The 25,244-nt window shown below is 38.7% G+C and overlaps 1 protein-coding gene across 9 annotated transcripts in view; it reads right to left on the bottom strand.

Annotated features, from left to right (window-relative positions):
- Positions 1 to 25,244, bottom strand: part of cast (calpastatin) — a 194,597-nt gene that overhangs the window by 124,075 nt on the left and 45,278 nt on the right. For 8 of the 9 annotated variants that reach the window (XM_069891956.1, XM_069891995.1, XM_069891947.1 and 5 more), the window contains exon 3: positions 11,318 to 11,377. The exons of the other annotated variant lie outside the window; for it this stretch is intronic. In XM_069891956.1, coding sequence (XP_069748057.1) covers positions 11,318 to 11,377 — 60 coding nt within the window. The remainder of the gene's footprint in view (positions 1 to 11,317; positions 11,378 to 25,244) is intronic. 9 annotated transcript variants of the gene reach the window in all.

Here is a 25,244-nt window from a genome sequence, read left to right as displayed (position 1 = left end):
GCAGGTAAATTGTGTGATGTAGTGATTCATAAGGTATGGAAAAATACCACTGATCTGAATAATGAACAATTTATTCAGTTTTTTAAAAGTTTTCTATGGTTTTTTTAATCTTAATGTTCTGCAGTCAAATCCCAATGATTTAGGGATCTACAATATCCAATGATGGGGATCATTTATCACAGTCTTCACCCAACTTCATGACAACATTTTGTTCTGATTCTTCAATTTCTCTATTTAAAAAAAAATTGTCTTCTGATTTTTGCATTCTCTCACTTAATTTATTTTGTTATTCTCTTACCTTTTTTGAAATAGTGAATAACCTGACCAATATGCAAAACAGGAGGCTGGGTGATCTAGTTGGTTACATAATCTGAGCTACTGGGCAGGTCAGCAAGGTAGACAACTAACTCTTGAGTGGCCAAATGAACGAGTGGGCATTTGTAGTCGAGTTAACTGCACACACCAAGCACAAACATTCAGTGCAATTATACATTCAAAGAATAAATTAGCCATGACAAGAGTGACCTAATTGGATATTACTGTATTGGAGTTCTTTGTAAGATTGTTCACAAGGATCAGAGTCATCTTCAGTCTCAATTGCATATGAAACAAGGCTGCAGCTTGAATGAAATCAATGGTTAGGAAAGGATTGAGGGTAGATCTGCGATATTATCAGGTGAGTCAGCTGTAAATGGATGGGATGGGCTGCTGGCAAGTTACACATGGGTTCCAGAAGAGAATACAAGACAATACAGAGAATAGATGAAGTTGAATTGAACTAGATTGTTGAAAGTGATGCAGGATACAATGACCCAAGAAGAACTAGGAAACAGCATCTGAAATTTCACAATAGCAAGAACACAGCCAACAGTTCTGTTATGATATCATTTTCAAAATGGTCCTAACGAGTTATTTGCATTGTCGAGACATTTCCAAAACCATGATTCGTGACACCTGTGCTTGGTAAGTAATCACACTTACCAGCTCTTGATGCATTTGGTAATTTGACAACAGAATACAATCATTGAATCAGAGTTTACAGAAAGGAAACAGGCCCTTCAGCCTAATGTGTCCATGTCAAATAAGTTGCCTCCCTAAGCCAGTGGTTCTGAACCTATTCTTTCCACTCACATACCACCTTAAGCACTTGTGGGATGACTTAAGGTGGTATGTCAGTGAGAATAAAAAGGTTGCGAAACAGTGATGTAACCAATCACAAGCTCCTCATGCTATGAATTAAATATTTTGCCAACATGTATGGGCAATATAAAGTCAACATCCACAACATACCACATCTGAGTCACCAATAATAAGGGTGTAATCCTTCCTCTCCTTTAATCGGACGAAAATTCCAGTTTAAATATCAAATAATTTTTGATTTGAGGTGGGGCAAATTTTTTGCATAAAAATTACTGACACAAACATAAATCTTGAGATGACTATAACAATAATAGGTTCACATTTAGGACACTAACAGCAGAATGAAATACAAAATAAATAAGCAAAATAATAATAAATTATCTACTGATGTGAAGGCATTGAAAATGATTGTGTGAGAAAGCATACAAGAATTCTCCCTACCTTTAAGCCCTGATAGAAGTGATTTCTTTTCAAAACAATTGATCACAGGAGACTGAAAGATGGTGAAGAAACTTTGTACAGAATACAAGTCCTTTCTCTTCCCAAAAAAAACCAACTTCTTTTGCAATTCGTCTCCAGCATTAACTTCCTAATGCTTGGGACTGTAGATTGATTGCGCTCTTGAATTCAACACTCAGAAGTGCCAAAACCTGCCTGAACAAGTAAGCGCAGAGTTTGCTTCATTTCTGTTGGGCTGGCGCAATGTCAACTCATCCTGTTTCACCCATGGGCACACAGACATTTATAGCCAATTGGGGTTTGTGTAAAGTTTATTAGCAAATTTAAAAAAAAAACCAAGGAACCTTAAAAGTCTGGACTAATTATTCCCTTGCTGTAGAAAGCACAAAAATCTTTGATGAAAATAAATGAGGGCCAATTGCATTCTTAAGGGTGAATAAATAATCTCCGATATTCTTAATGCCAATTTTAGAAGAGTTCCCTGGCTATTATTTGGGATGTAGCTAGATATTTATCCTGTACATAATCTATACAAAGGAGAGCAATTTATTTCCCTTAAAGCCAAGTGTTATTTTTCACCCCGTGCAGCTCTGATTTACGTAACCCTGTCTGGGTTCTTAGACTTTGAATATGTTCAATCCACGAAACAGGTTTGGAAAATATGATCGATATGCAGAAGCAGTAAACAAAAAACTAAAAAAAAACCCCAGAAAATGCTTCAAAAACTCAGCCGCATTTATGGTAAGAGGAACAGAGCGAACTTTTCATGTCGAAGACCCTTCATCAGAATTGGGAACGAAACAAAGCAGAATTAGGGATGGATGGGGACATCTTGGATAGAGTTAAACTCGGGTGACCATGTAAACAAGTTTATTTGGTCAATGAGCAAACAGAAGCAGCTTCTTCCCCGCAGCCATCAGATTCCTGAATAATCAATTAACAAAAGAGTCTGCCTTAATTTGCATGCACTGCTATTTATACTTTTTTTTAAATATTATTGCTGTAAGATGGTTCATAATATGCATACTTGCACAATGATGCTGCTCTAAAACACCAAATTTTGTGACAATAAATTCTGATTCAGTTGTGAAAGCAAAAAAACAAAACAATTTCTACTCTTCATACTGACAGTTTCATTAGATCACCTCCCAAAAATGTCTGAAATATAATACGCTGAACAAACAATAAAATAACAGTGATTTATTCTGAACGAAAAATAAGCCAGCTACACCCTTCCCACGGATCCATCATTCAACTACCTGCTTTGGGGATTTCTTCAGGAATCCAGCTAATCAAGTTTGTCAAAGTCAAGTGTCTCACCAACGTCCTCAATTGGTGCTGGTCAGGGATTGCATCGTGTCCACTTCAATTCATTCCAAAGGGGCAGCGGTTAGCACAATGTCTTTACAGCCCCAGCGATCTGGACCGGGGCTCAAACCCCACATTGTAAGGAGTTTGTACATTCTCCCCATGTCTGCATAGGTTTGCCCCAAGGGTTCCGGTTTCCTCCCACTCTATGAAACATACCGAGGGTGTAGGTTAATTGGGTGTAAGTTGGGCAGCACAGACTTGTGGACCGAAATGGCCTATTACCGTGCTGTATAACATATAATCATATAACAGTTTATAGCATGGAAACAGGCCATCTCGGCCCTACAAGTCCACGCCGGTTCACTTAAACAACTCCGCTAGCCCCCCCTGCCTATTCTCTGCCCATAACCCTCTAATCCCCTCTTATCCATGTATATATCCAGCCTCCTCTTAAATGAAAGAATTGGCTTTGCCTCAACGATCTCCTCTGGAAGATTATTCCATTCAGCCGCCACTCTCTGAGTGAAGAAGCATCCTCTAATGTTTCTCCTAAAATTTTTCCCCCTTACCCTCAACTGGTGTCCTTTTGTTTCAACCTCCCCTGCTCTCAGGGGGAAGAGTCTACTTGCATCTAGTCTATCTATTCCCTTCATAATTTTAAACACCTCCATCAAATCTCCTCTCAACCGTCTACGTTCCAATGAATAAAGTCCTAACCTCTTCAACCTTTCTCTGTACTCTAGGTATTTTAAGCCAGGCAACATCCTTGTAAATCTTCTCTGCACCCTCTCAACCTTATCTATATCCTGTCTATATAAATTTTTGCATGGTTGCACATAAGTAGAGCACTTTGTAGGACTTCACCCATCTTGCTTAAACAGAGTTGCTGGAGAGCTTGTATATTAAGCAATAAGTAGAGGTTGTTTCATATGCCCTGGAAAGCTTTATCATAATTGTCAGAAGAATTTCTGGAACTTCCAGTGGTAGCTTGTGTGATGATGACATCATTTATCAGTGGTCAGTCCCAAACAGTTTTCACAAACAGCAGTCCATAATTTTTTTTTTGCTTTCTTGGTTTTATGTGTGTCTATGTTTAAAGACACTGGCTTGATTTCAAAGTTCAGATTTATTGTCAGAGTACATACATGGCATCACATAAAACCATCGGATTCTTTATTCCTGCACGTGAGGCAGAATTACCACTTATTGGTGGTGTAAAAGAAAAATGTATTCAACATACACATGTAAACAAACTGACTGTACAATAGAGAGAGAAAGAAAAAAACTCAATAAAGTGCAAAAGTAAAAGTCCTTAAATGAGACTGATTTGAGTTTGTTGTTGAGGAGTCTGATGGTGGAGGAGTAGCAGCTGTTTCTGAACCTGGTAATACATGTCTTGTAGCACTCATACCTCTTTCCTGATGGTAGCAGCGAGAACAGAATATGTGCTAGTCATGTGCATCCGTGAATACTGCGGCTGCTCTCTGACAGCAGTATTCCCTGTAGATGTTCTGAATGATGGGGTGGGTTTTTCCTGTGATATCCTGGACTGTGTCCACTTTCTTTTGGAGGGCTTTAGGCTCAGGGGTATTGGTGTCCCCATACCAGACCACTTTGAAGTTTGTCAGCACATACATCACACATCTGTAGAAATTTGCCAGGGATCCAATGTCATACCAAACCTCCACAAAATCCTTAAAACATCTCTTTAAATATCAAAAATAAAATTAATTTAAATCTAGACATGCAGTATTGTAACAGGCCATTTTGGCACGCAAGTCGGAACTGCCCAATTTATACCCCACTAACCTACACCCCGGTATGTTTTGAATGGTGGGAGGAAACCGGAGCCCCCAAAGAAAATCCACGCAGATGCAGGGAGAACATACAAGCTCCTTACAGACAGTGTGGGATTTGAACCCCGATCCTGATCACTGGTGTGCAGTAAAGGCACTGCGCTAACCGTAACACCAACTCTGCCGCCCAAAGAGAAAATGCATATTAAGCTACATGGCAGGGGCTGTACACTCCCACCTGACTCTTATTTTTCTAATTTTTATTTCCATTGAAAATACTACAGCATTAACAATTAAAGGAATCTAATTCGCTCTGATTCTCCAAATTGCCTCAGGATTGAATATTGTAAAGAACTGCCAGCTTCTCCATGGTATTCATTATTAGTGGTAGTCATTGTGTTTTATGTACATGGATTTAGGTTTTCCATTCTGTGATATGATGCACTGAAATGCTTTGTTATTTCTTCTGGAGGTTCATCAATTTTTTTAACTGAGAACCAAAGCTATACCTTGCTCATTACAAACTACACTTCTAAAGTCATTGGAACATTTATCAAAGCAAAGAGATGTCTTCAGAATCAACAAAACAGACACCATAACCAGTACATTAATAAAGTGTTAACCTATATTGCCTATTAAATGTAAAATTAAAATTATCATGCAAAATATGAAAATCCCTCAATAAACTGTTATTTTAAAAATGGGCTTTGATGAATAGAGTTCCAGTGCCTTCTGAAAAGAGGATGATTATAATCAAAACTAGTTACCTGTAATCCACATTCAAAGCATTAATCAGAAATAGAATTCTGTTAACAGTTTTATAGTTTATAACAGCACCTAATAGCCTGAATATGGCTGAGATTGTCTAATCTAGGAAGCTAAACAGGGTCAAGATTGGTCAGTACTTGGAGGGGAGACCGCCTAGGAACACCAAGTTTCTGTGAGGGGCGCAGGATAAAGTGATGACACTCTGTCTGCCTTACAGTGGATAAAAGTTAAAGAATTTCATGTATGTTACATTCTAAATGTAGTATTACATGAAAACAATGGGCCTTACCTCCAAGTTAATTTTGGTAAAGATACCCTAACCATTTGATCATTCCACAAAAATTTCCTAACTATAGAATTCAAATCCCTAAAAAAACTTTTGAGGAACTTTACAAGGTATAGATTGAAAAAGATATTGTATTATAGGAAAAATATTCATCTTATTACAATTAACTCTACCTATTAATGTTATAGGTAAACCTTTCCATTTATTTAAATCACTCTTAATTTTATGAAATAAAGGCAAATAATTTAACTCATACAAATAATCTAAATTCTTATCCAATCTAATATCTAAATATTTAATTTGATCTGACCATTTAAATTGAACAATCTTCTTCCAATGAGTACAATCAGCATCAATCAACTGCAGAATATCACTTTTCCCCCCCCCAATTAATTTTATAGCCAGATATTGCATCATATTGTTTAGATTTTTCACATAACAATTTTAAAGAATTTTGAGGTTTTGTTAAATAAATCAAAACATCATCAGCAAATGAATTCATCTTGTACTCCTCAGATTTCACTTTAATACCTTTAATATTATTATCCTGTCTTATAAATTGAGCCAAAGGTTCAATAGCCAATGCAAACAATGCCAGAGAGACAATAGACAATAGGAGCTGGAGTAGGCCCTTCGAGCCAGCACCGCCATTTTACAGATCATGGCTGATCACTACCATCAGTACCCCTTTCCAGCCTTATCCCCATAACCCTCAACTCCTTTGCCCACTAGAGTCTTATCTAACTCACAATTGAAATTTATTAATCGAATGTTTGATTTGAATAATCCATTGGTGTGGGCTAATATTGAGTTATCCAATATTGGTGAGAGAAAAAGGAGCAATTTATTTATAAATGGAATTCTGTTATTATTTATATAAAATTTACCTATTATTAGACATTTAATTGAATTATGGAATGTGACAAATGAGGAAAAAATCAGCAAAGATACTTTTATATCAGAATAAACTTTTTCCTTGAAGCTTAATAATTAATTTTTTGAAAATATGGGATCAGAAAGGAATTAAAATGTACAAGACTGCTTTGAAGCTGGGTATTTAATATCTTTTCAAAGAATGAAGGAAAAATATGAAATTCCACAAAGTACTCTTTTTTGTTATTACCAAATTAGAGCTTTACTTTTGCACATACTCTCAGGTTGCCAAGGCAGTCAAAATTTGAAATTTTGCTTATGGAAGGTGGGAAGAAAAAATTGATATCTGAAATGTATTCGCTATGCCTAAGTTAGATTTATACAAGTTTAGATTAAGGTGGGGAAAAAGTTTTAGGGATAATAATTAACCAGGAAGATTGGAGAAATATATGTAAAGATAGTATGACTAAGATTGTTAATGTGAGATATAGGTTAGTTCATTATAATTTCATTAACCCCTTAAAAATTAAATAAATATAATTTAATTTCTTCAGATTTATGTTTCAGGTGTCAAAAGGAAGTAGGTTCTTTCTTACATTCTACTGGGTTATGTGATACAGTTCAATCTTTTATTTTTGGACACAACCTAGAGTTTCTTGAGAAAGTTCTTAAGAATAAATTGCCCATAGAACCAACATTATTTTTATTAAGTAATGTTAAAATGTTGATCTTGAAATTGAGATTAACTAGGTATCAAATTGTGTTTTTGAGATTAGCTGTAGTGAGAAAGTATAAGCGATTACTTGGAAACACGAGGTTGATTTAAGTTTGCATCAATGGCATATGGAGTTGAGATCATGTATTCCATTGGAAAAGATGACATATAATTTGAGTGATAATTATTTTTTCTATCGGAATATTTGGAGCCCTTATTTGGATTATGTGTGTTTAAAATGTTGAACTTTCTGTGCCGCGTCATGGTGGGGTTACTCTAGTCAGTGGCATTTAGCTACGTGATTGATGGTTTAGATCTCCTCTTCTTTCTCTTTTTTTCTATCTTTTGGGTTTGAGTTATAGGGAGGGTGAGGAGGGGGTTGTTATATATTCCACATGTATTCCTATATGAATCATTATATTCAAGTGTATTTTGTGGTTTAAAACATTTTAAATAAAGTATTCAAAAAAAGAAAAGAAAATAATGGACTTTTACCTTAGTTGAATACTCGAAAATGGTTAAAAATACTTTTTAAATTCCTAATCCAATTCTGACTAGTTGTTCAGTCTACTGGCTCTGGAAGATTGTAATTTCTTTGGCTGAAGATGCAGAAAGGCTGACCTCTAGCTTTTTTTAAAAAAAATCTCCTCATGAGGGACAGAAAGCACAGAATTTTAGAAAAACACAAGAATTGCAGGTGCTGCAATCTGGCGTGAACGTCGAGAAGTTGGAGTGAGTTGATGAGTCAGCTGAGAGAAATGGTCGATCAATATTTTGGATTGGATTGCTTTATCAAGACTAGAATTTTAATTCTCTTTCTAAATTTTATTAAATTTAAACATACAACATGGTAACAGGCCATTTTGGCCAATGAGTCCATGCTGCCCAATTTACACCCAATTAACCTACAACCCCTATACGTTTTGAACGATGTGAGGCTGCTGGGGAAAACCCATGCAGACACAGGGAGAATGTATAAACTCCTTACAGACTGGGAGGGATTTGAACCCCAGTCCCGATCGCTGACGCTGTATAGGCGTTGTGCTAATCGCTACACCAACTGTACTGCCCACGCACAAATGATTTTCTTCACTTAATAAATGGCTACCCCACTAGTGATAACAATGTTAAATTAATTTAATCTGTGAAAGGATGAACAATTAGATTTGTGCCATCCTGACTCCATTGGTGGAATCCTTTTTTTGGCCATTCTCTTTAGACTTTGCTCACTGGGGCAAATATCTTTCTTTTGTAAAAGTATGGAGCACAAATTTAAAAATTTTTGGAATTAAAATTTGATCTCTCGGCCCGCTCCAGTGGATCTTTCTGCTTCCGCAGCTAAAAAGTTGATTATGATCATTTTTAAGTGAAGATCCCCTTCTTTCTTTCCTTGTTGGTGGGTAGGGGAGGAAGGAGAGTGTCAGTGGGGTGGTTGAGGGAGGTTTATCTTGTGATGTTTGCATCAATACTATAATCAATGTTATGTAATTTTAAATAAAATATTTTTAAAAATACTTGGCTTAATGAAAGGCAGAGAAGATGAAAATATTAAAAGAATAAGTAGCAACTAATTAATTTTATTTTTTTAGAGATTATTTCATAAAGTCCAAATAATAAAGCTAGAGACTGAATTCAGATCAGTACTGAAATATATTGAAATGCAAGTCATCCATAAAGTGAGCATCAGCATGTTGAGGATGCCTTTAGAATGTAAAATCTTTGAACTGAAGTGGACACTGTACAATCCCTGGCCAGCACCATTTGAAAATGCACTTGAAGATCCCCAACAGAAACATGGTTGCACCCTCATACTCCACAAATTCACCCTGGGCTACTACCAGTTCAGTTCCTTCAAAGCTTAGAAAAAAGGCAATTAATGCTTCCTCTTATAGACTCTTTCATTTTAAGTTTTCGACTTGTTGCTTCCTCCCAATCCCATCAGTGTTGCAGGTCTCCTCACCATATGGCCATGGACCAATTGTGTCCTTCAACAAGGCTCAACAGATCATCTGCACAACCCTAGCCCCTCCATCCCTGAAGTCCTAACCCCATATCCCGAGCTTTATTTGCCAAGCATTTTCCAATCCTTGCTGCTTCCATCTCAGGTCTTTTTTTCCACCACAAGTTTTCCTGACCCGTCATCTGCAACCCAACCACTTCTCTCTATTTGATGAAAGGCTTATTTTATTTCACATAGTTCCTTGGGAATGGGTGAGACTTTTCCACTTGAAAACCAATCCACTGAATATGTGAGTGTAGATGGCAAATGCCAATGCCTTGACAATAATGTACAACCTGTGATACCACAACCAAGATTCAACACATCTAGTTGTTGCTACCTGCCAATGTATTATTGCATTGAATACTGTTGCTTTGCTAAATGATGTACAATTAAATCAGTGGGAACAAAATTCAGTTCTATAACAGGCAAGACATTACAAAATTTTACAGAAAACTATTCTCCGTGGTGTGGAGTTTCTCTGTTCTGAAAGTTGGTAACAAGCATCAGCTCAAAAGGACACATGGAATTTAGCATCCATCTGAATGACCAGCCAATTGCCTCAAATTCCAAATCAGGATGGAAAAAGCACAATATTAAATTCATCTTTTCGACATTTTACAGAGGGTAAAAGATAGGAAACAGTCAAAAAGAATCCTTTCAAGAATGTTTTTAAATCCATTCTATTTAAAAAAAAAGTATTTGTGTTCCAAACTGCGAGTTTTCTTACGCAAGGGAGTTTGCAAAATTGTAATTACACCAGAGAATCACCAAAAACTCAGATCTCATAATGCAATTTTTAAATTCAGTTAGAGTTCCTCGCAAATGCTTTAAATCGTTCATTCCATCAGCTTTATTTGATTCGGCTTTTGGAGGAGAACTTGATCAACCTCATGATGTCTGTATTAAATCCCAAGCACAGAGATCCAAAAGTGGCTGATAGAAAACCCAGTTCCGTAATTCAGCTCTTTTCAATTCCTTAATTACAACGGCTTCTGACTATAACTGCTTTCAGGTGGAATAGCTGGGAGAATGCAGCTCCGGAGCCGACTGTGGATGTGTGCGAAGCGACATTCAGGTGGCAACACTGAAGGCACTGTTCTGGCACCCGAAAGGTCTGCAGTGGGGAGAAGCGCAGCAGAGCGAATGCCGGCTCCTGTCGACTGTGGCCGTAGTCCCGCTGCTTACAGATGCCTAGGGGGAGCGCTCGGAAGCGGAGAATGCACCTACCCGAGGAGGAATGGGTAAGTACTCCTCAGGTCAGGGTTCTCTGCTTTCAGGTGCCCTCTTAACAGCCGCATTCGGGTATTTTAGGCAGCTTTATGTTGGGGTATTCTGGCCACCTGAAAGCGGCTTATATCTCACCATATAATGCATAACTGTTAGAGGAAGGAAGTCAGAGAATAACCTAATAATTTAAATCTTTGAACATGTAAAATTTTAAAAATGCTTTCAGACTTTGTCTTGATATTTTAAAACTGATGTTCTTTTCAACCCTTTGAAGAGATCAGTCATTTAAACAAACACAGCAAAACAATAATCCAGCACCCTTGAGATTTTGGTGATGCTGGATTGGCAGATTTTCCGGATATTGCATTTTCTCTCTATTATCAACACACTTTTAATTGACTTTATTAAAAAAATATGTTGCACAGTGGTAATTTTATATTGAACCCGGTGAGTTTCATGGGAGGTTGAGACAGGGCCCAGGGGAGTTTAAAGGGAAGTGTAAGATCAAAAGGCAAGGTTGGATTGAATGTAGAAAGGGGAGCCTATTGTGTTTAAAGTGATTGTGAGGATGAGGGTTAAAAGGGACTGTGGGCAGGGGGCCCTGGTTGCCAGATGCTGAGCCATTGGGCTTTCCAATCAATGGTACAATCCAAGCTTTATTCTACTATACTAAATCATCACTTGCCATTTCTCTAATTTTGTGATTCACTATAAAACATAAACAAGGTAGCTAAACGTACCTTACTAGATGAACTCATTGCTTTAGAACTTTGCCCCTTTTCACTGATTTTTGATTTGTCCTGAAGGAAAGGAATTAAAACAAGTTATAGATCACGTGTCTAACAGCATTATACATTGCTAAAGTTATTCTAGTTTATCTAAAATGAACTAGCCACATTTATTTTCTCAACGTCCTGCCAGAGATACAGACAGAGCTGATGACTGTCTGTGATCACAGGCATATGCCATGTACAAACCCTTGGAAGATTTATTTGTTGCAGCTCCACAGGTACATAAAAAGCACACAGAATGATATACAAGAGAAAAAGACGTTATATCAAAGGAAGATGAAATAATGACAGATAAATAAATAAACAGACAAGCAAGCCAATGAACAAGCAACAAATAAAATAGCTAAATAGATATTCACTGTTGGCCAATTGGGCATGCACATTTTTAGAGTTGTGTTATAATTGGGGGAATATGGGGAGGTTCAAAGACCTGAGTGTTAACAAATGAGAAACAGAAAAAATTCCTTAACTTTTCAGTCATATTTCAAATTCCCATTAACTGTAGCATTGTGCAATTGTTTCCAATCCATGTACTGCACCTACCAAACATCATAGCCTAACTACTTTAAACATGCTCAGAGCACTTACCATAGCCTACAGTCAGGCAAAATCAAGTGTTAACGTACACATTAATGACCGCAGCTGAAAGCACATGATGGGATGCAAAAACACAAAATAAAAAAAATGCTTTCAACACAGTATTGGCCCAGCATACCACATAACTGCAAGTGCGGGAACAGATCGAAATTCAAAGTATGGAGAGATGTCAGCCGACTCGAAAGGCCAACATGGCCTGTTTCCGCTCCGTAAATGGTTATATGGTTATGGATTCTTCCAAATGCTTATCGCTATTGAACTATTGCAACTTTGAAAAATCACAAGCCGGCCCACTGGAAGTAGAGGAGCATCTCATGCGCTCCTCAACTTACAATGGGGTTGCAATCCAGCAAACCCATCCCAAGTCGATAAAGAACATTGCACCTACCATTTTTTATAATTAAATTTTTGATACCTTTATTCCACACTGTAAAAAAAAAACAATATACACAGCTGAAAGCACTCTGGGCATGTATATTGTTTGAAGCATTGAACTAAAATTAATTGCTGGATGTTGGGAACGCGAGAGTAGCATACTACACATCGTAAGCGCGGGAACCGATCGGAATTAGAAACAAAGTACGGATTCGAACCATTGTAACTTTGAGAAATTGTAAGTTGGACCAATGTAAGTAGGGGAGCACGTGTATTCCTTTCCAACTTACAATTTTTCCACTTACATTGGGAATGTAGCCCTATCATAGGTTGAGAAGCAGTTGTAGATGGTGACCTTTCATTATTAATATATTGAACCACACCTACTGAAAGGGCCATTTATATAAATGCATGAACACATTTTCAAAACACAAAATAGAATACATTTTTTTAAAATCAAGCTTGGTAAATGAGCACACCTTTTTTTCTCATTACACTTGAACATACACTATGATGCTACTGCTCGTAACTAGTTATTTTGTCTCAAGGAACTTGCACAAGGGTGGATTGGTTAGCATAGCAGTTAGCGCAATGCTATTTCAGTGCCAGTGACTCAGGTTGGAATCCAGTTTTGTCTGTCAAGAGATTGAATGTTCTCCCCTTGCCTGCATGGGTTTCCTCTGGGTGCTCTGGAATTCCTCCCACCCTTCAACACATGTAGGTTGATTGGGATATTTGGGTGACACAGGCTCCTGGGCCAGAAGGGCCTTTTATCATGCCAAAGGTTTAAATTTCAAGTCTTTCAGCGCTCCTCCATGGGGTTCTACACTCTGACCATCCCAACCGACTGCACCATGCAGGTTTAATAATGCTGGCTTAAAATAATTATTGCTACCAGTGATGCCTTGCTTTCAGATGCCAACACCTTAAGTTCTGGAGTTTGTTTCTTAAACATCTCACGTCTTTTGAACCTTCCTCCTTAAAGACACTCCTTATAACTTACCATGTTCATTAAACCTGTGGCCATTTGCCCCAATAATCTGCATTTTCCAGTTTGAGGTGGCCCACCTTAACACATCACTGACCCATACTGAAAGTCTACACATATAAGGTGCAGTTGCTCCATGGGAACAGAAAGCATCCCACTTCTTAGAAGTCAAATCCCAAACAGTATCATGGCTTTCAGTGATGCAAATGATGTGGTGAAGAGCAGGACTGGTGAGGGGAGAGGAAGACAAGACAAACCTAAAACACTAAACAGCTCTGCCATTTTGATGTTCATTTAATCCATGTTGCTCGTTTAGCTGGAGACACGCAAGAAACTACAGATGCTGGAATGCGAATGAAAGAAAAAAAAACTGCTGGAGAAACTCAGTGTGTTGAACCACAACAGTGGAAGAATGAGAATGGTGTGACAGAATATAGATATGTTTCTAGGTGATAAATTGGGGCAGGGTTTTTAGTGGTAATATACAAACACTTTAAAACAGATCTTATTTAAAGTACTGGAGCTCTGATCATGCTCGATATATCGGCCCCAGAACCTTTGCAAAAGCTTTGGAGAGTGCCCAAGGGGCTTCACTAATGGATCGTGGATTACAAAAGGCAACAGATGAAAGATCTTGTCAGAGCCACCTTCTGTCTGGAGTGGAACTTGCAGTTCTAAGACCCCATTTGAAAGATGGGTTGTGAGTGCTTAGTTCAGCCTGGTCAAAGCCCTTGTGGTTCATGCAAGAGGAGAGGACTGGCTGTCCAATGTATCACTTGAAATTAGAGAAACAAAAAGGCACTCTGTGGTGTCCTGAAAGAAAAAGGTTATCATCTGGAGAACCATGAAGGGGGAAAGTTTCGTCAGCAAGACACTGAAGTGGCTGATTAAAAAGGAATTAGTTGTGGATGTCCTGGAACAACAAATCTCTCTCTGAAAACTGACAAGAACCTTCCTGAGCAGTAACCATTTGCCTTTCAAGCACCAAAGCCAGGTGAACTTTATAAATGTTAAATTCTGTGCACAGTATAAGAATTACCTGCAACCAGTGAACTTGGAGGAGTGAGAAGTGAGTTTGGACTGTGAACCAAAGAACTTTTCTGAACTTTCACACACATATGCTTAGAATTAGAAGGGGGTTAAGTTAGGTTAATTAAGTCAATAATGATAAATTAAAGTTTGATTCTGTTTTCATGTTTAAAGATAATTAAAAGCAACTTTTGCTTAAGTAACCATATGTCTTGGTGAATATCTATGGCTGCTGGGTTTTGAGGTCCTCTGGGCTTGTAACAATGGTCAACAGTACACATCAGAACAAAATACGTTGACCATGCTATCTCTCCCTTTGATGCTGATCAATGTGCTGAAGTCCTGCAGAAGACTGCCTTTTTTTGTGTCTCATTTAATTGGCTGTCACACCAGTTTAAAATGGCCAAATATCTTGAAGCTTAAAATATTTAAATGATTGAAACAAAAAGGACCTGAATTTAAAAATGATACTAAAACAGTTTTAAGGTAAATATAATTATCTATTTAAATTAAATTCAAAAAAATTAATGAAGTGAATGAACAATAACAACACTCGCAATGGTCTTTCCTCTCTAGGTTTATCCTGTTACATAGAGATAAACACAAACTGCAAATGCTGGAATATTGAGCAAGTAATGGCTGGCCACACAGCATCCATGGGTAGAAATGGTCAGTCAACCTTTTGGGTTGGAAGCCTTTATCAAGGCTAAAGTAGCAGGAGGTGATATATGTATACTAAAGCTGGAAAAGAAGCCGGGGAGTGGTGAGAAAGTGATAGGACAGAAGGTGGGAGAGCTGGAGAAGACAGGTAGAGAGAGAAAATTAGAGAGAAAAGCAAGAGCAGGGGTAGGCAAAGGATAGGTTCAAACCAGATAGAGGTGGGGTTATTTAAAATTGATGCCATTGGGTTTAAAGCTAACCAGGATTATGACGCATTGATCCACTCTGGCAGTGGAGGGACCCAAGGACAGACATGTCTGCATGGGAATGATGAAAAGAATTGAAATGATTGGCTACTAGGTGCTCACGTTTAGACTCATAGACTGCATTCAGTGAAGTGATCACCCAGACTGAGTTTGATTTCATTGATGTAGAGGAAGGCACACCAAGTATACTGAATGCAGATTAGATTGGACGATGTGCACGGAAGGTCTGTTCATGGGCCTGGATTGAGATGAAGGGCGAGATGTAGGGATATGGTTTACACTCTTTATGATTGCAGCAGGAGCAGTAGATCAGGGAGTTACAGCAAGATTGATTCTGGTGAAAAGTAGGTAGGGTTGGGAGGGAAAGGTGTGGCTGGTCCCTATTCCAGTGCTACTCACGTTCACATCCCACTGTCATTGCATAAAGTTTACATCTCCTCTCCATCTCTCCATTTTTTAAAAAAAAAACTATATTCTTACTTCTCCAATTCCATTCCCTCTCCCAGTGGTCTTTTCTTATTTCTCTCTCACCTTCTGACTATACCCTATCACTTCAGCTCCTCCCTAGCTTGCTATACTTTATGTCACCTTTTTAAGCCACAATAAGAAGTCTTGACCCAAAATGATGACTGACCATTTCTACCCATGCATGACGCACTGAGATCCTCCAACAGCTCACTGTTTGCTTCGCCTGTTAAATGATCTGTGACAACATTCCTCGCACAAGTGGTGTAAAGTTTCAGCAATGTCTCACTCACATGGTGCATTTTATGAGCAAGGCAACATCCAAGCATAGAACACCGATAGGGGTTGACAAAATGCGACTTCTACATTTACATCCCATAAAATCCAAGCCATTGGTTCTTTGCGGCAAGAAGCTAAATTTTCTCTGAAAGTATTTCTGTGAAATTCCCAGGCTGTTTTGCAATTAGGAGTTTGTTGCTGCCTTTCATAAAAGGATGAGTGCAATTGTAATTGTTAAAGTACCAGAAATATTTAGCTCACTGATGATTTTCTGCTACTGCAATTGGCTTGAAAGGAAACAGAACTGGCTAGATTTAAACTGCACATTGATATATCTACCAGATGTCAGTGCAAGTGCAAGGAATTAAAAACTACATGTCTGGGGAAAAATATATTAACAAAAACTTCTTATAACTCAGGATACGATATTGCATCAAGCCTCTAGCTGGATCTTCTGAAATTTATTCATTTTGGTCAAACGAAGAGAAAAGACGAGCATTCTAAGACCCTCAATCGCTTGCTTCTGGATGTAAAAAAACTTTTAAGAAATCAATTATGATGATTTTTTTTTAATAAACACACAGAAATAAAGTAAAATTCCATTTCAAAAATTGCATGCTTACCTCCAAAGTGGTCATTTACACAGGTAGCACTTTTACACTGCCTTCCTGTGTTGCAGAGTATGTTAGAGGGTGGCGATTGTTATTCATTAGCCCAGTTGAGAGCCTGCAGTCAATTTAGACTGCAGCCGCACTGTAAAAATGTATAGGGGTCTCGATGGAAAAATTACGGATGGAATTTATCAAATAAATTCCGTCATGACATTTTTGTTTACACTGCCAGTGGAACAGAAAATTTGCACAAATGTTCTGCTTCTCAGCAGCTGTGTAAAAGTGCCAATGACTCAACTCCTCACCAAGCTTCTTCCTTCACATCGGATGCAAAGGTCAGTGAGTACACACAGACTTTTCCCATATATGAAGAAAACAATAACAAGTATATAGCTCAGTTACTTCCTCTACATTCAATTTTCACCAAGATGGTCAGGCATTCTTAAAAATAATTAGCTGTGTTTGTAGTCAAGGTGAGGTGCATTGGTAGGGAGAGAATAATTCCCTATGACGCATAGTCATATTAGCCATGAGCCATATGGGAAGTGTGTGAGAAGTCTGCTTCTACTGTCTAAATTAGATACTACTTGCAATATTGCACACTCCGTCCTTGTGAAATGAAGAAAGTGATTCTGAGGCTTATGTTGTTGGTCATTATATTTTTCAAAAAGAACAAACGATGAACATTTCTTGTAAAGTATGGACTTGCTAATGAGAGGGAATGGTACATTTCCTTTTAAATCTGTAGACTGCTGGAAATGGGTATAAAGAATGGGTATGAATAACATTTCAAGTTAAAATATTGCCAAGCTATTGGCAAGTGGGAAACAATACTCAAGTGGAAAGCGAAAACTTGAACTTGTTGAGTTAAGGATCGGGGACCGTGATTGACAAGAAATGTGGAATATTTGGTCAAAAAGAAATAGGAAACATATGCAAAGTTTGGGATGCTGAAATCAGTTAAGATCATTGGGGATTATAAAGGAATCAGGAAATAACACGAACAAGGAATCAGGAGAGCGTAAAGTAAGATGATGAAAAATCCCAAGGCATTTATATAATACCTTACATCAATCATATGGAAGTTATTCTTGTGGAGAATATTTGGAAAATCAGAGACTTAGTTGTGATAATCCTCAATGAAGGGAAGGTCATGTTTCACAAACCTAATTGAGTTTTTTGAGGGAATAAAGATGATTGATGAGGGTAGGGTAATGGATATTGTTCACATGGACTTTGGTGAACCTTTTGACAAGGTCTCTCATGCAGGCTGATCCAGAAAATTAAGACACATTGGATCCACGGTAACTTGGTAGGTAGGATTCAGAATTGTGATAGAAAGATGTTATTCTGACTGTGGGTCTGTGACCAACAGTGATTTGCAAGTAAAATTCCGAGGGCTTTAATAGTATTCAATGGAAGTGTGTACTTAAATTATGGTGCAAACCAATACTGTTTCCCCAAAGCTGTACAAGGTGACAATGCATGGAAATCCATTGAAATCAGATTGTTAATTTTGCTAATGGGAATTAAATTGAGGAAAATAAATCTGTCACACCCATAGTTAATTATCTTAGGGAGTTAACCTGCAAGCCTCACCTATGAAAATATTTAATTTACTTAGGCAGCTTGACAACTTTCAAAGAAGAGAATAAAAACATATCTGGGGACCTACACTGAAGAAGGAAAGCTAGTTTGAAATTATCCACCACTGTAAATGAAAATGAAAAACAGAAACTTCAGGAAACATTCAGTGGATCAAGAAGAATCTTTAGAAAGGAAAATAGAATTAATAGTTCAAGTTGAAGACCTTTTAGACAGTTTCAAGCAAGGAAAATGCCCATCTATAAAGGCAGAGGTTCTTCACTCTTCGCCTAAAGACTTACCTTTCTGAATATGTCGTGGCCAGCTCCGAGGTGCCGATTCCAACGCTTCTTGGCGAAGGATAATTGGCGGAGCGCTGTGCTCCGCTGCCTGACCTGAATGTACAGCCACAGCAAGTGGCTGGTTAGGGGCAGGCTGATGACAGTGTCAGCCCTCAACCCATCTCCCCACTCACCCCTCTCCCTTCATGACCCCCTCGAGATGGGGCGGTGGGTGGGAACCGTTGGGGCAGCAGGAGCTGGCGGGGCAGTGGGGGCCGGTGTGGGCTGTGACAGCCTCACTGGGACACTTAGCCTTCGGAGCTGCTCTCTGCAGCTCAAAGCGCGGGAAAGCAATGGCCATCTTTCCTACCCATAATCCCCCACACAGCTGGAATTGTTCTGGGAAACAGAAGGATTGGAATCAGCGCCTCAGAGCTGGCCATAGTGCAAACAGAAAGAGATTTCTTTAGGCACAAGGGCAAAGAACTCGCGCCTTTACAGACGGGTGTTTTTCCTGCTTGAAAGTGCCTATTAAGAAACAAAACAAATTGATTTCAGCTTTGAAATGTGGCATTTCTGTAACAGCAAAGTTAAGATTTTTATTAACATTTAGAAATGAATTTAGTCAAAGTTCCAAATTTCATTTCTAGTTTTGAAACAGGCCGCTTGTTGCCAACCAGTGGTGGGCACAGCGTGTTTCCAAATGGGCCACGGAGACTTCCCAACCCGCTGAGGTCAGGGTGGGTCCGAGGTCATATCTTGAACCTCTCAAGAGACTTTGGGTGAGTCTTCTGGCTGTCTCTCAATATCAGTGGCTTGGCGTTCAGCTCTCAGTCACAGTTCTTATCAGACCTCCACACAAGATAGATTCAGACTGATTCAGAAGTGTATGCTTTCTGTTTTCTTACTTGAGGTTCCTGTTTTTTTAAAAAAAAGGTAAAATACACATTATACATTTCTCCTCTAAAATTGGATATAAATTATCTTTGCAAATATTTTTATCGAAGATTTACCCTGGATGAGATTGTGTGACTGTAGGAAATGTTGCAAGCAAATGAATAACCTTTAAATGTTCAAGGAAACATCCCGACACTATAGAAATAAACATAAACTAACTGACCATGCATTTATGTATGGTAATTATTTGGAAGACAAACCCTTTTAAATTATAATTAAATTAGTGCTTTCTTCTGTTATTTGGTGCACTTATCATGATTTATCACAATTTAGATATTTCCTGTTTTGAAAATGGTCTTAGTTTTGAGACATCATAATAATAAAAGCCTGATAATTGTACCTGTTATGTCAATAAACACTGATACTACATACTTATAATTAAAGCACAGGCAAACTATATTAAAAAAAAACACTAAAAAGTTACTAACTAAATTAAAATGGATGTGCTGAGAAATAGTGCAATTACATTCAGCTACACGGTGTTTGAAACACAAAACTTATTACATTACATTTCCGGTTATCCGAAAAGCTTGGGACCAGATGTTTTTCAGTTAATTGAATCTTTTGGATAACTGAAAAATGGTTTTAAGCAGCCCAGAAACATCAATGAATACTTGTATCAGTTAATGGAAGATCAGCCCTCGCTCATCCCCATCACCAATCCTGCCTGGGAGCTTGAGGTCTCCGTTCCTGCCCAGGAGGCCGCTCTCCTTGATGATGCCGGGGCAGCAGAGAACCAAGTACAGAAGAAATTAAAAAAGAGGGGATGGAATGACCCAAAATGAGGACAATCCCCCTTGACCCCCCCCCCCCCACCATGCACTGCCTGGCCCACCGACTTCCTCCAGTCGCTCACTGATGGCTTGAAATTCCAGCCTGCTTCTCTGAGTCAGAATCAAGCCATTCAGCGTCTGTCTGAGCTCTGTTGTTACCAAGCTGGCACTAACAACAGGTCAGAGCCCCCACATAAGCATGACAGGTGAAAAAAAAATTCAACTTGTGTTGTCATGTTTCCGCCAAAAAAAGTTCAGATAATTGAACTTTTTGGTTAATCGATTTCCAAATTATCAGAAACGTACTGTACATATAACAAAATGTATAATGGCATTATTTTTATCCATTAAAAAAAAAATTGAATGTAATATCAGTGTTTATTGAGATAATAAGTATGGTTATCAGGCTTTTTATTAATTTTATCTCACTTTGGCACCCTCGCTATCTTTGAGGGGACTTTTTCTCCCTCCTGTTATGCATAATAGTTTTGGAGTGTGCTGCCTTTGGGATTAAAATAAGAGTTTTTCACTGAATCTTGGTAAATCTGGCATTAGTAAATCAGAATTTAAACAAACCTAGATCGAAATCTTATCACCATATTGCCACTCCAGGCCTGTCTTCTTCCTGGCAAATGACAACAGACTTGCCACCACAGGTACTGTGGGGCTGACCTTTGGATATTCCATACTGTTATTTTTATCAGTCAGGTTCCTAAACAGTGGCAACACCAAAAACACCAGTGTAAGAAAATCCACAAGGGTCTCCCCAAAAAGAAAGCACATCTCAGACAGCACTTCACAATTTGCAGAGGTTTGGTATGACATTGGAAACCCTGGCAAATTTTCACAGGTGTGTGGTGGAAAGTGTGCCTAATGGTCTGGTATGAGGACACCAATACCCCTGAGTGTGAAGCCCTGCATAAGTTATGTGGACACACCCCACGACATCACAGGTAAAACCCTTCCCATTATCAAGAACATCTACAGGGAACTTAACCGTCAAAGAGCAGCAGCAATCATCAAAAATCCACACCTCCCAGCATGCACTTGGTTCTTGCTGCTGCCATCAGGGAAGAGGCATCAGTGCCACAAATCTTGCACCACCAGGTTCAGGAACAGCTGCTACCCCTCCACCATCAGACTCCTCAATGACAAACTCAATCAGGAACTCATTTAAGGAGTCTTACTTGTGCACTTTATTGATGTATCTATTTCCTCGGTTTTGTAGTCAGTTTATTTACATTTGTTATCTGTTTACAGTTCTTTATTTATTTATATGTAGACGCTGTGTAGAGTTTTTTTTTGCACTACCAATAAGTGGTAATTCTGCCCCGCTCACAAAAAAAGTATCTTAGGAGTTTTCTAGTACATTAGCACATTTAAAATTAAGAGCTGAAAAGGCCGCTATTGGTGCAGAAGATGGATGGCTTAAGGATAAGTAAGTAAGCCTGATAAGGAATAGAGGAAGTGTGGGAGGAGCAGCTATGGAAGGAAGAGGAGCTAAAGCAGGAGCAGCAAAGGAAGAGTTGATAGGGAAACAGCTAAGGAGGCAAAAGAAGCAAATGGAATTGAGAAAAAGAAGAGTTGTTAAATGCACTAGAAGGTTCAGAGATATCTGAAGAAATAATGAAATAGCTGCATCATTGATTCAGCTACAATCTATCTTCTTTGCCCAAGGAGCTTCACTTCAATACCAAGCATTCATGAGATCTTTTAGACACAATATTGAAAACAAGTGTCAAGACCCTGAAGATTGTATTTATTATTTGGAAATGTACACAGAAGGACGGCCAAAGGAACTTATAAAGTGTTGTCAGCACATGTCTTTGGATAGAGGATTCGACAAAGCTAAGTATTTACTGGAGAAGAATTTTAGCCTAATTCTATTTGGTTAATGATTGTGATAGTACAGATCTATCACCAATGTATATAGTGTATATAGTTACAGTATCTAGACTGTGCTTACAGCGATTGGCTGAGAGCTTAGCCACGCCTACTGTCTGGGCCTTAAAGGGTTGTGTCCCTAGACAGGTCGGATCATTCCGGACTGGTCGGCCACCTGTGAAAAGCTCTGTCTTTTGCTAATAAAAGCCTTGGTTTCGATCAACATCTTTGATTCTTTCGACGAGCTCTACAATGATAAATTTATTTTATGGGATGCGATGAAAGCATGATTAAGAGGAAAAAGTACAAGTTATACTTGCAAAATTAAGAAGGATTATATGAAAGGATTGGGCCAATTTGAAAAAAAAGATCTGCAAAGACAGGCCTCTGAGGAAAAACAGAATGCTTATAAATGAGAAATTTCAGTATAAATCATTACAAACATATAGAACAGAGAAGGCAATAACGAGAACTAAGCAGAGATATTATAGAATGCAGAAATGCATTGCTGTGTTCCTCTTAGGAAGATTATTTATACTCAGAAATAAATATGATGTATTTTTGAAAGTTTGGCGCTTGTATTTACAAATGGAGGGAATCAATTTATAGACATTTTCCCCTAGCTTCAAATCTCGTTAATCTCCTTGGAAGCATAACATATAAATGATTAGAATCATGTGGTAAGGGGTGCCCTTCAGCAACCAAGTTTTTATCCTCGTTTACTTACTTTTTCTTATCTTTCTTCTTCTATGCTTTTTCTTATTTTCATTTCTTTCTTTTCTTGGGGCTTAGTTTTGGGGGAGAGGGTTACTATCATGTATAATGGATTTAATACTATTATTTGACAACTGTATTTTACATCTGGCTATGTATGCAAAAATTTTTAAATAAAATTTCCAACAACAAAAAAAGAATTTTGGTAACAAGCATTGAATTGCTTTAGCTTATATGGATAAAGCCCTTAAATGGTCATCAATAAAACCGAATGATGCAAAGGCTCTACAAGCATACACTCTTTTTCTAAAAGGATGTTGTCATGCCATGGAAGATATTAACATCATTAGTGAGCTTGACATGCCTGGTAATATGCGATAAATTACCTACCGAATGTTGGATCGATGGAGACATTTGGCTGGTAATTTCCAGAAAAAATTCAATCAAAGAGCTACCTTAAAGGATTTGGTGGATTTTCTTGTAGGGCAGGTGTACATTGAAACCGATCCAATATATGGAAATACCAGAGACACTTCAATGGGGAACAAAGATGTAAGGAGGTCTAACTCTCAGTCTTGTCCAAAATTGAAAAGGAGAACTTTTGCTTCTATTTTGTCAGTTATAAATAAAGAAAAAGATAAAGTACGAAGGAAAAGGAGAGTTTGCCTACTGAGAAGAGTTGTTTGTTCTGAAAAGGTGGGCATGGTTTGGAAATGTGTCTATGGTTGGAAAAGAAGGAACACAAAGAGAAAACAGCTGTTTTTTAAAAAAGGAAAATGGATAATATTTTGGCAGTTTATGTAAAGGACACATCAGTGACAACTGCAAGAAGCAATTTAGTTGTAGCATTTGCAATTTTAAGCATCCCAAAATACTGCACATCTATCAAAGGAACAAGGAATTGGAAAAAGAGCAAACAGAAACAAAGGAAACATTAGAAAACAGTGTTATACCCTTGGTTCAGACAAGTGGTTTTACTGGGGTCAGTATCTTCTTTTTTCTTCTTTGGCTTGGCTTCGCGGACGAAGATTTATGGAGGGGGTAAAATGTCCACATCAGCTGCAGGCTCTTTTGTGGCTGACAAGTCCGATGCGGGACAGGCAGACACGGTTGCAGGGGAAAATTGGTTGGTTGGGGTTGGGTGTTGGATTTTTCCTCCTTTGTCTTTTGTCAGTGAGGTTGGCTCTGCGGTCTTCTTCAAAGGAGGTTGCTGCCCGCCGAACTGTGAGGCGCCAAGATGCACGGTTTGAGGCGATATCAGCCCACTGGCGGTGGTCAATGTGGCAGGCACCAAGAGATTTCTTTAGGCAGTCCTTGTACCTTTTCTTTGGTGCACCTCTGTCACGGTGGCCAGTGGAGAGCTCGCCATATAACACGATCTTGGGAAGGCGATGGTCCTCCATTCTGGAGACGTGACCTACCCAGCGCAGTTGGATCTTCAGCAGCATGGATTTGATGCTGTCGGCCTCTGCCATCTCGAGTACTTCGATGTTAGGGATGAAGTCGCTCCAATGAATGTTGAGGATGGAGCGGAGACAACGCTGGTGGAAGCGTTCTAAGAGCCGTAGGTGATGCCGGTAGAGGACCCATGATTCGGAGCCGAACAGGAGTGTGGGTATGACAACGGCTCTGTATACGCTTATCTTTGTGAGGTTTTTCAGTTGGTTGTTTTTCCAGACTCTTTTGTGTAGTCTTCCAAAGGCGCTATTTGCCTTGGCGAGTCTGTTGTCTACTCGTTGTCGATCCTTGCATCTGATGAAATGGTGCAGCCGAGATAGGTAAACTGGTTGACCGTTTTGAGTTTTGTGTGCCCGATGGAGATGTGGGGGGGCTGGTAGTCATGGTGGGGAGCTGGCTGATGGAGGACCTCAGTTTTCTTCAGGCTGACTTCCAGGCCAAACATTTTTGCAGTTTCCGCAAAACAGGACGTCAAGCGCTGAAGAGCTGGCTCTGAATGGGCAACTAAAGCGGCATCGTCTGCAAAGAGTAGTTCACGGACAAGTTTCTCTTGTGTCTTGGCGTGAGCTTGCAGGCGCCTCAGATTGAAGAAACTGCCATCCGTGCGGTACTGTATGTAAACAGCGTCTTCATTGTTGAGGTCTCTCAATAGTGCCTGAACAAGTCAAGACCAAGAACAGGAATGCAATAATATGTACTTACACATTTCTTGAACCAGGCAGTACTGGATCTTTTTGCATAGTGGGACTGATGAACAAACTTTATCTTCAAGGAAGAAAGTCAAAGATTATGTTGAAGACAATGGGACAATAAACCAGCATTGTTTCAGGCTTAGAGGTTGCTGGATTGCATGACAAGGATTTTTGTGATCTTCCAATTTTATACACTTAAAAGACTATGCCTGTAGAGAAAGGAAACCCCCCCCCCCCACATCAAAACAATATCCATCAGTTAT

Source organism: Narcine bancroftii, chromosome 1 (assembly GCF_036971445.1).
Source record: "Narcine bancroftii isolate sNarBan1 chromosome 1, sNarBan1.hap1, whole genome shotgun sequence".
Taxonomy (NCBI): domain Eukaryota; kingdom Metazoa; phylum Chordata; class Chondrichthyes; order Torpediniformes; family Narcinidae; genus Narcine; species Narcine bancroftii.
The sequence above is the reverse complement of the archived record's forward strand: the minus strand, read 5'-3'. Positions and strand labels throughout refer to the sequence as shown.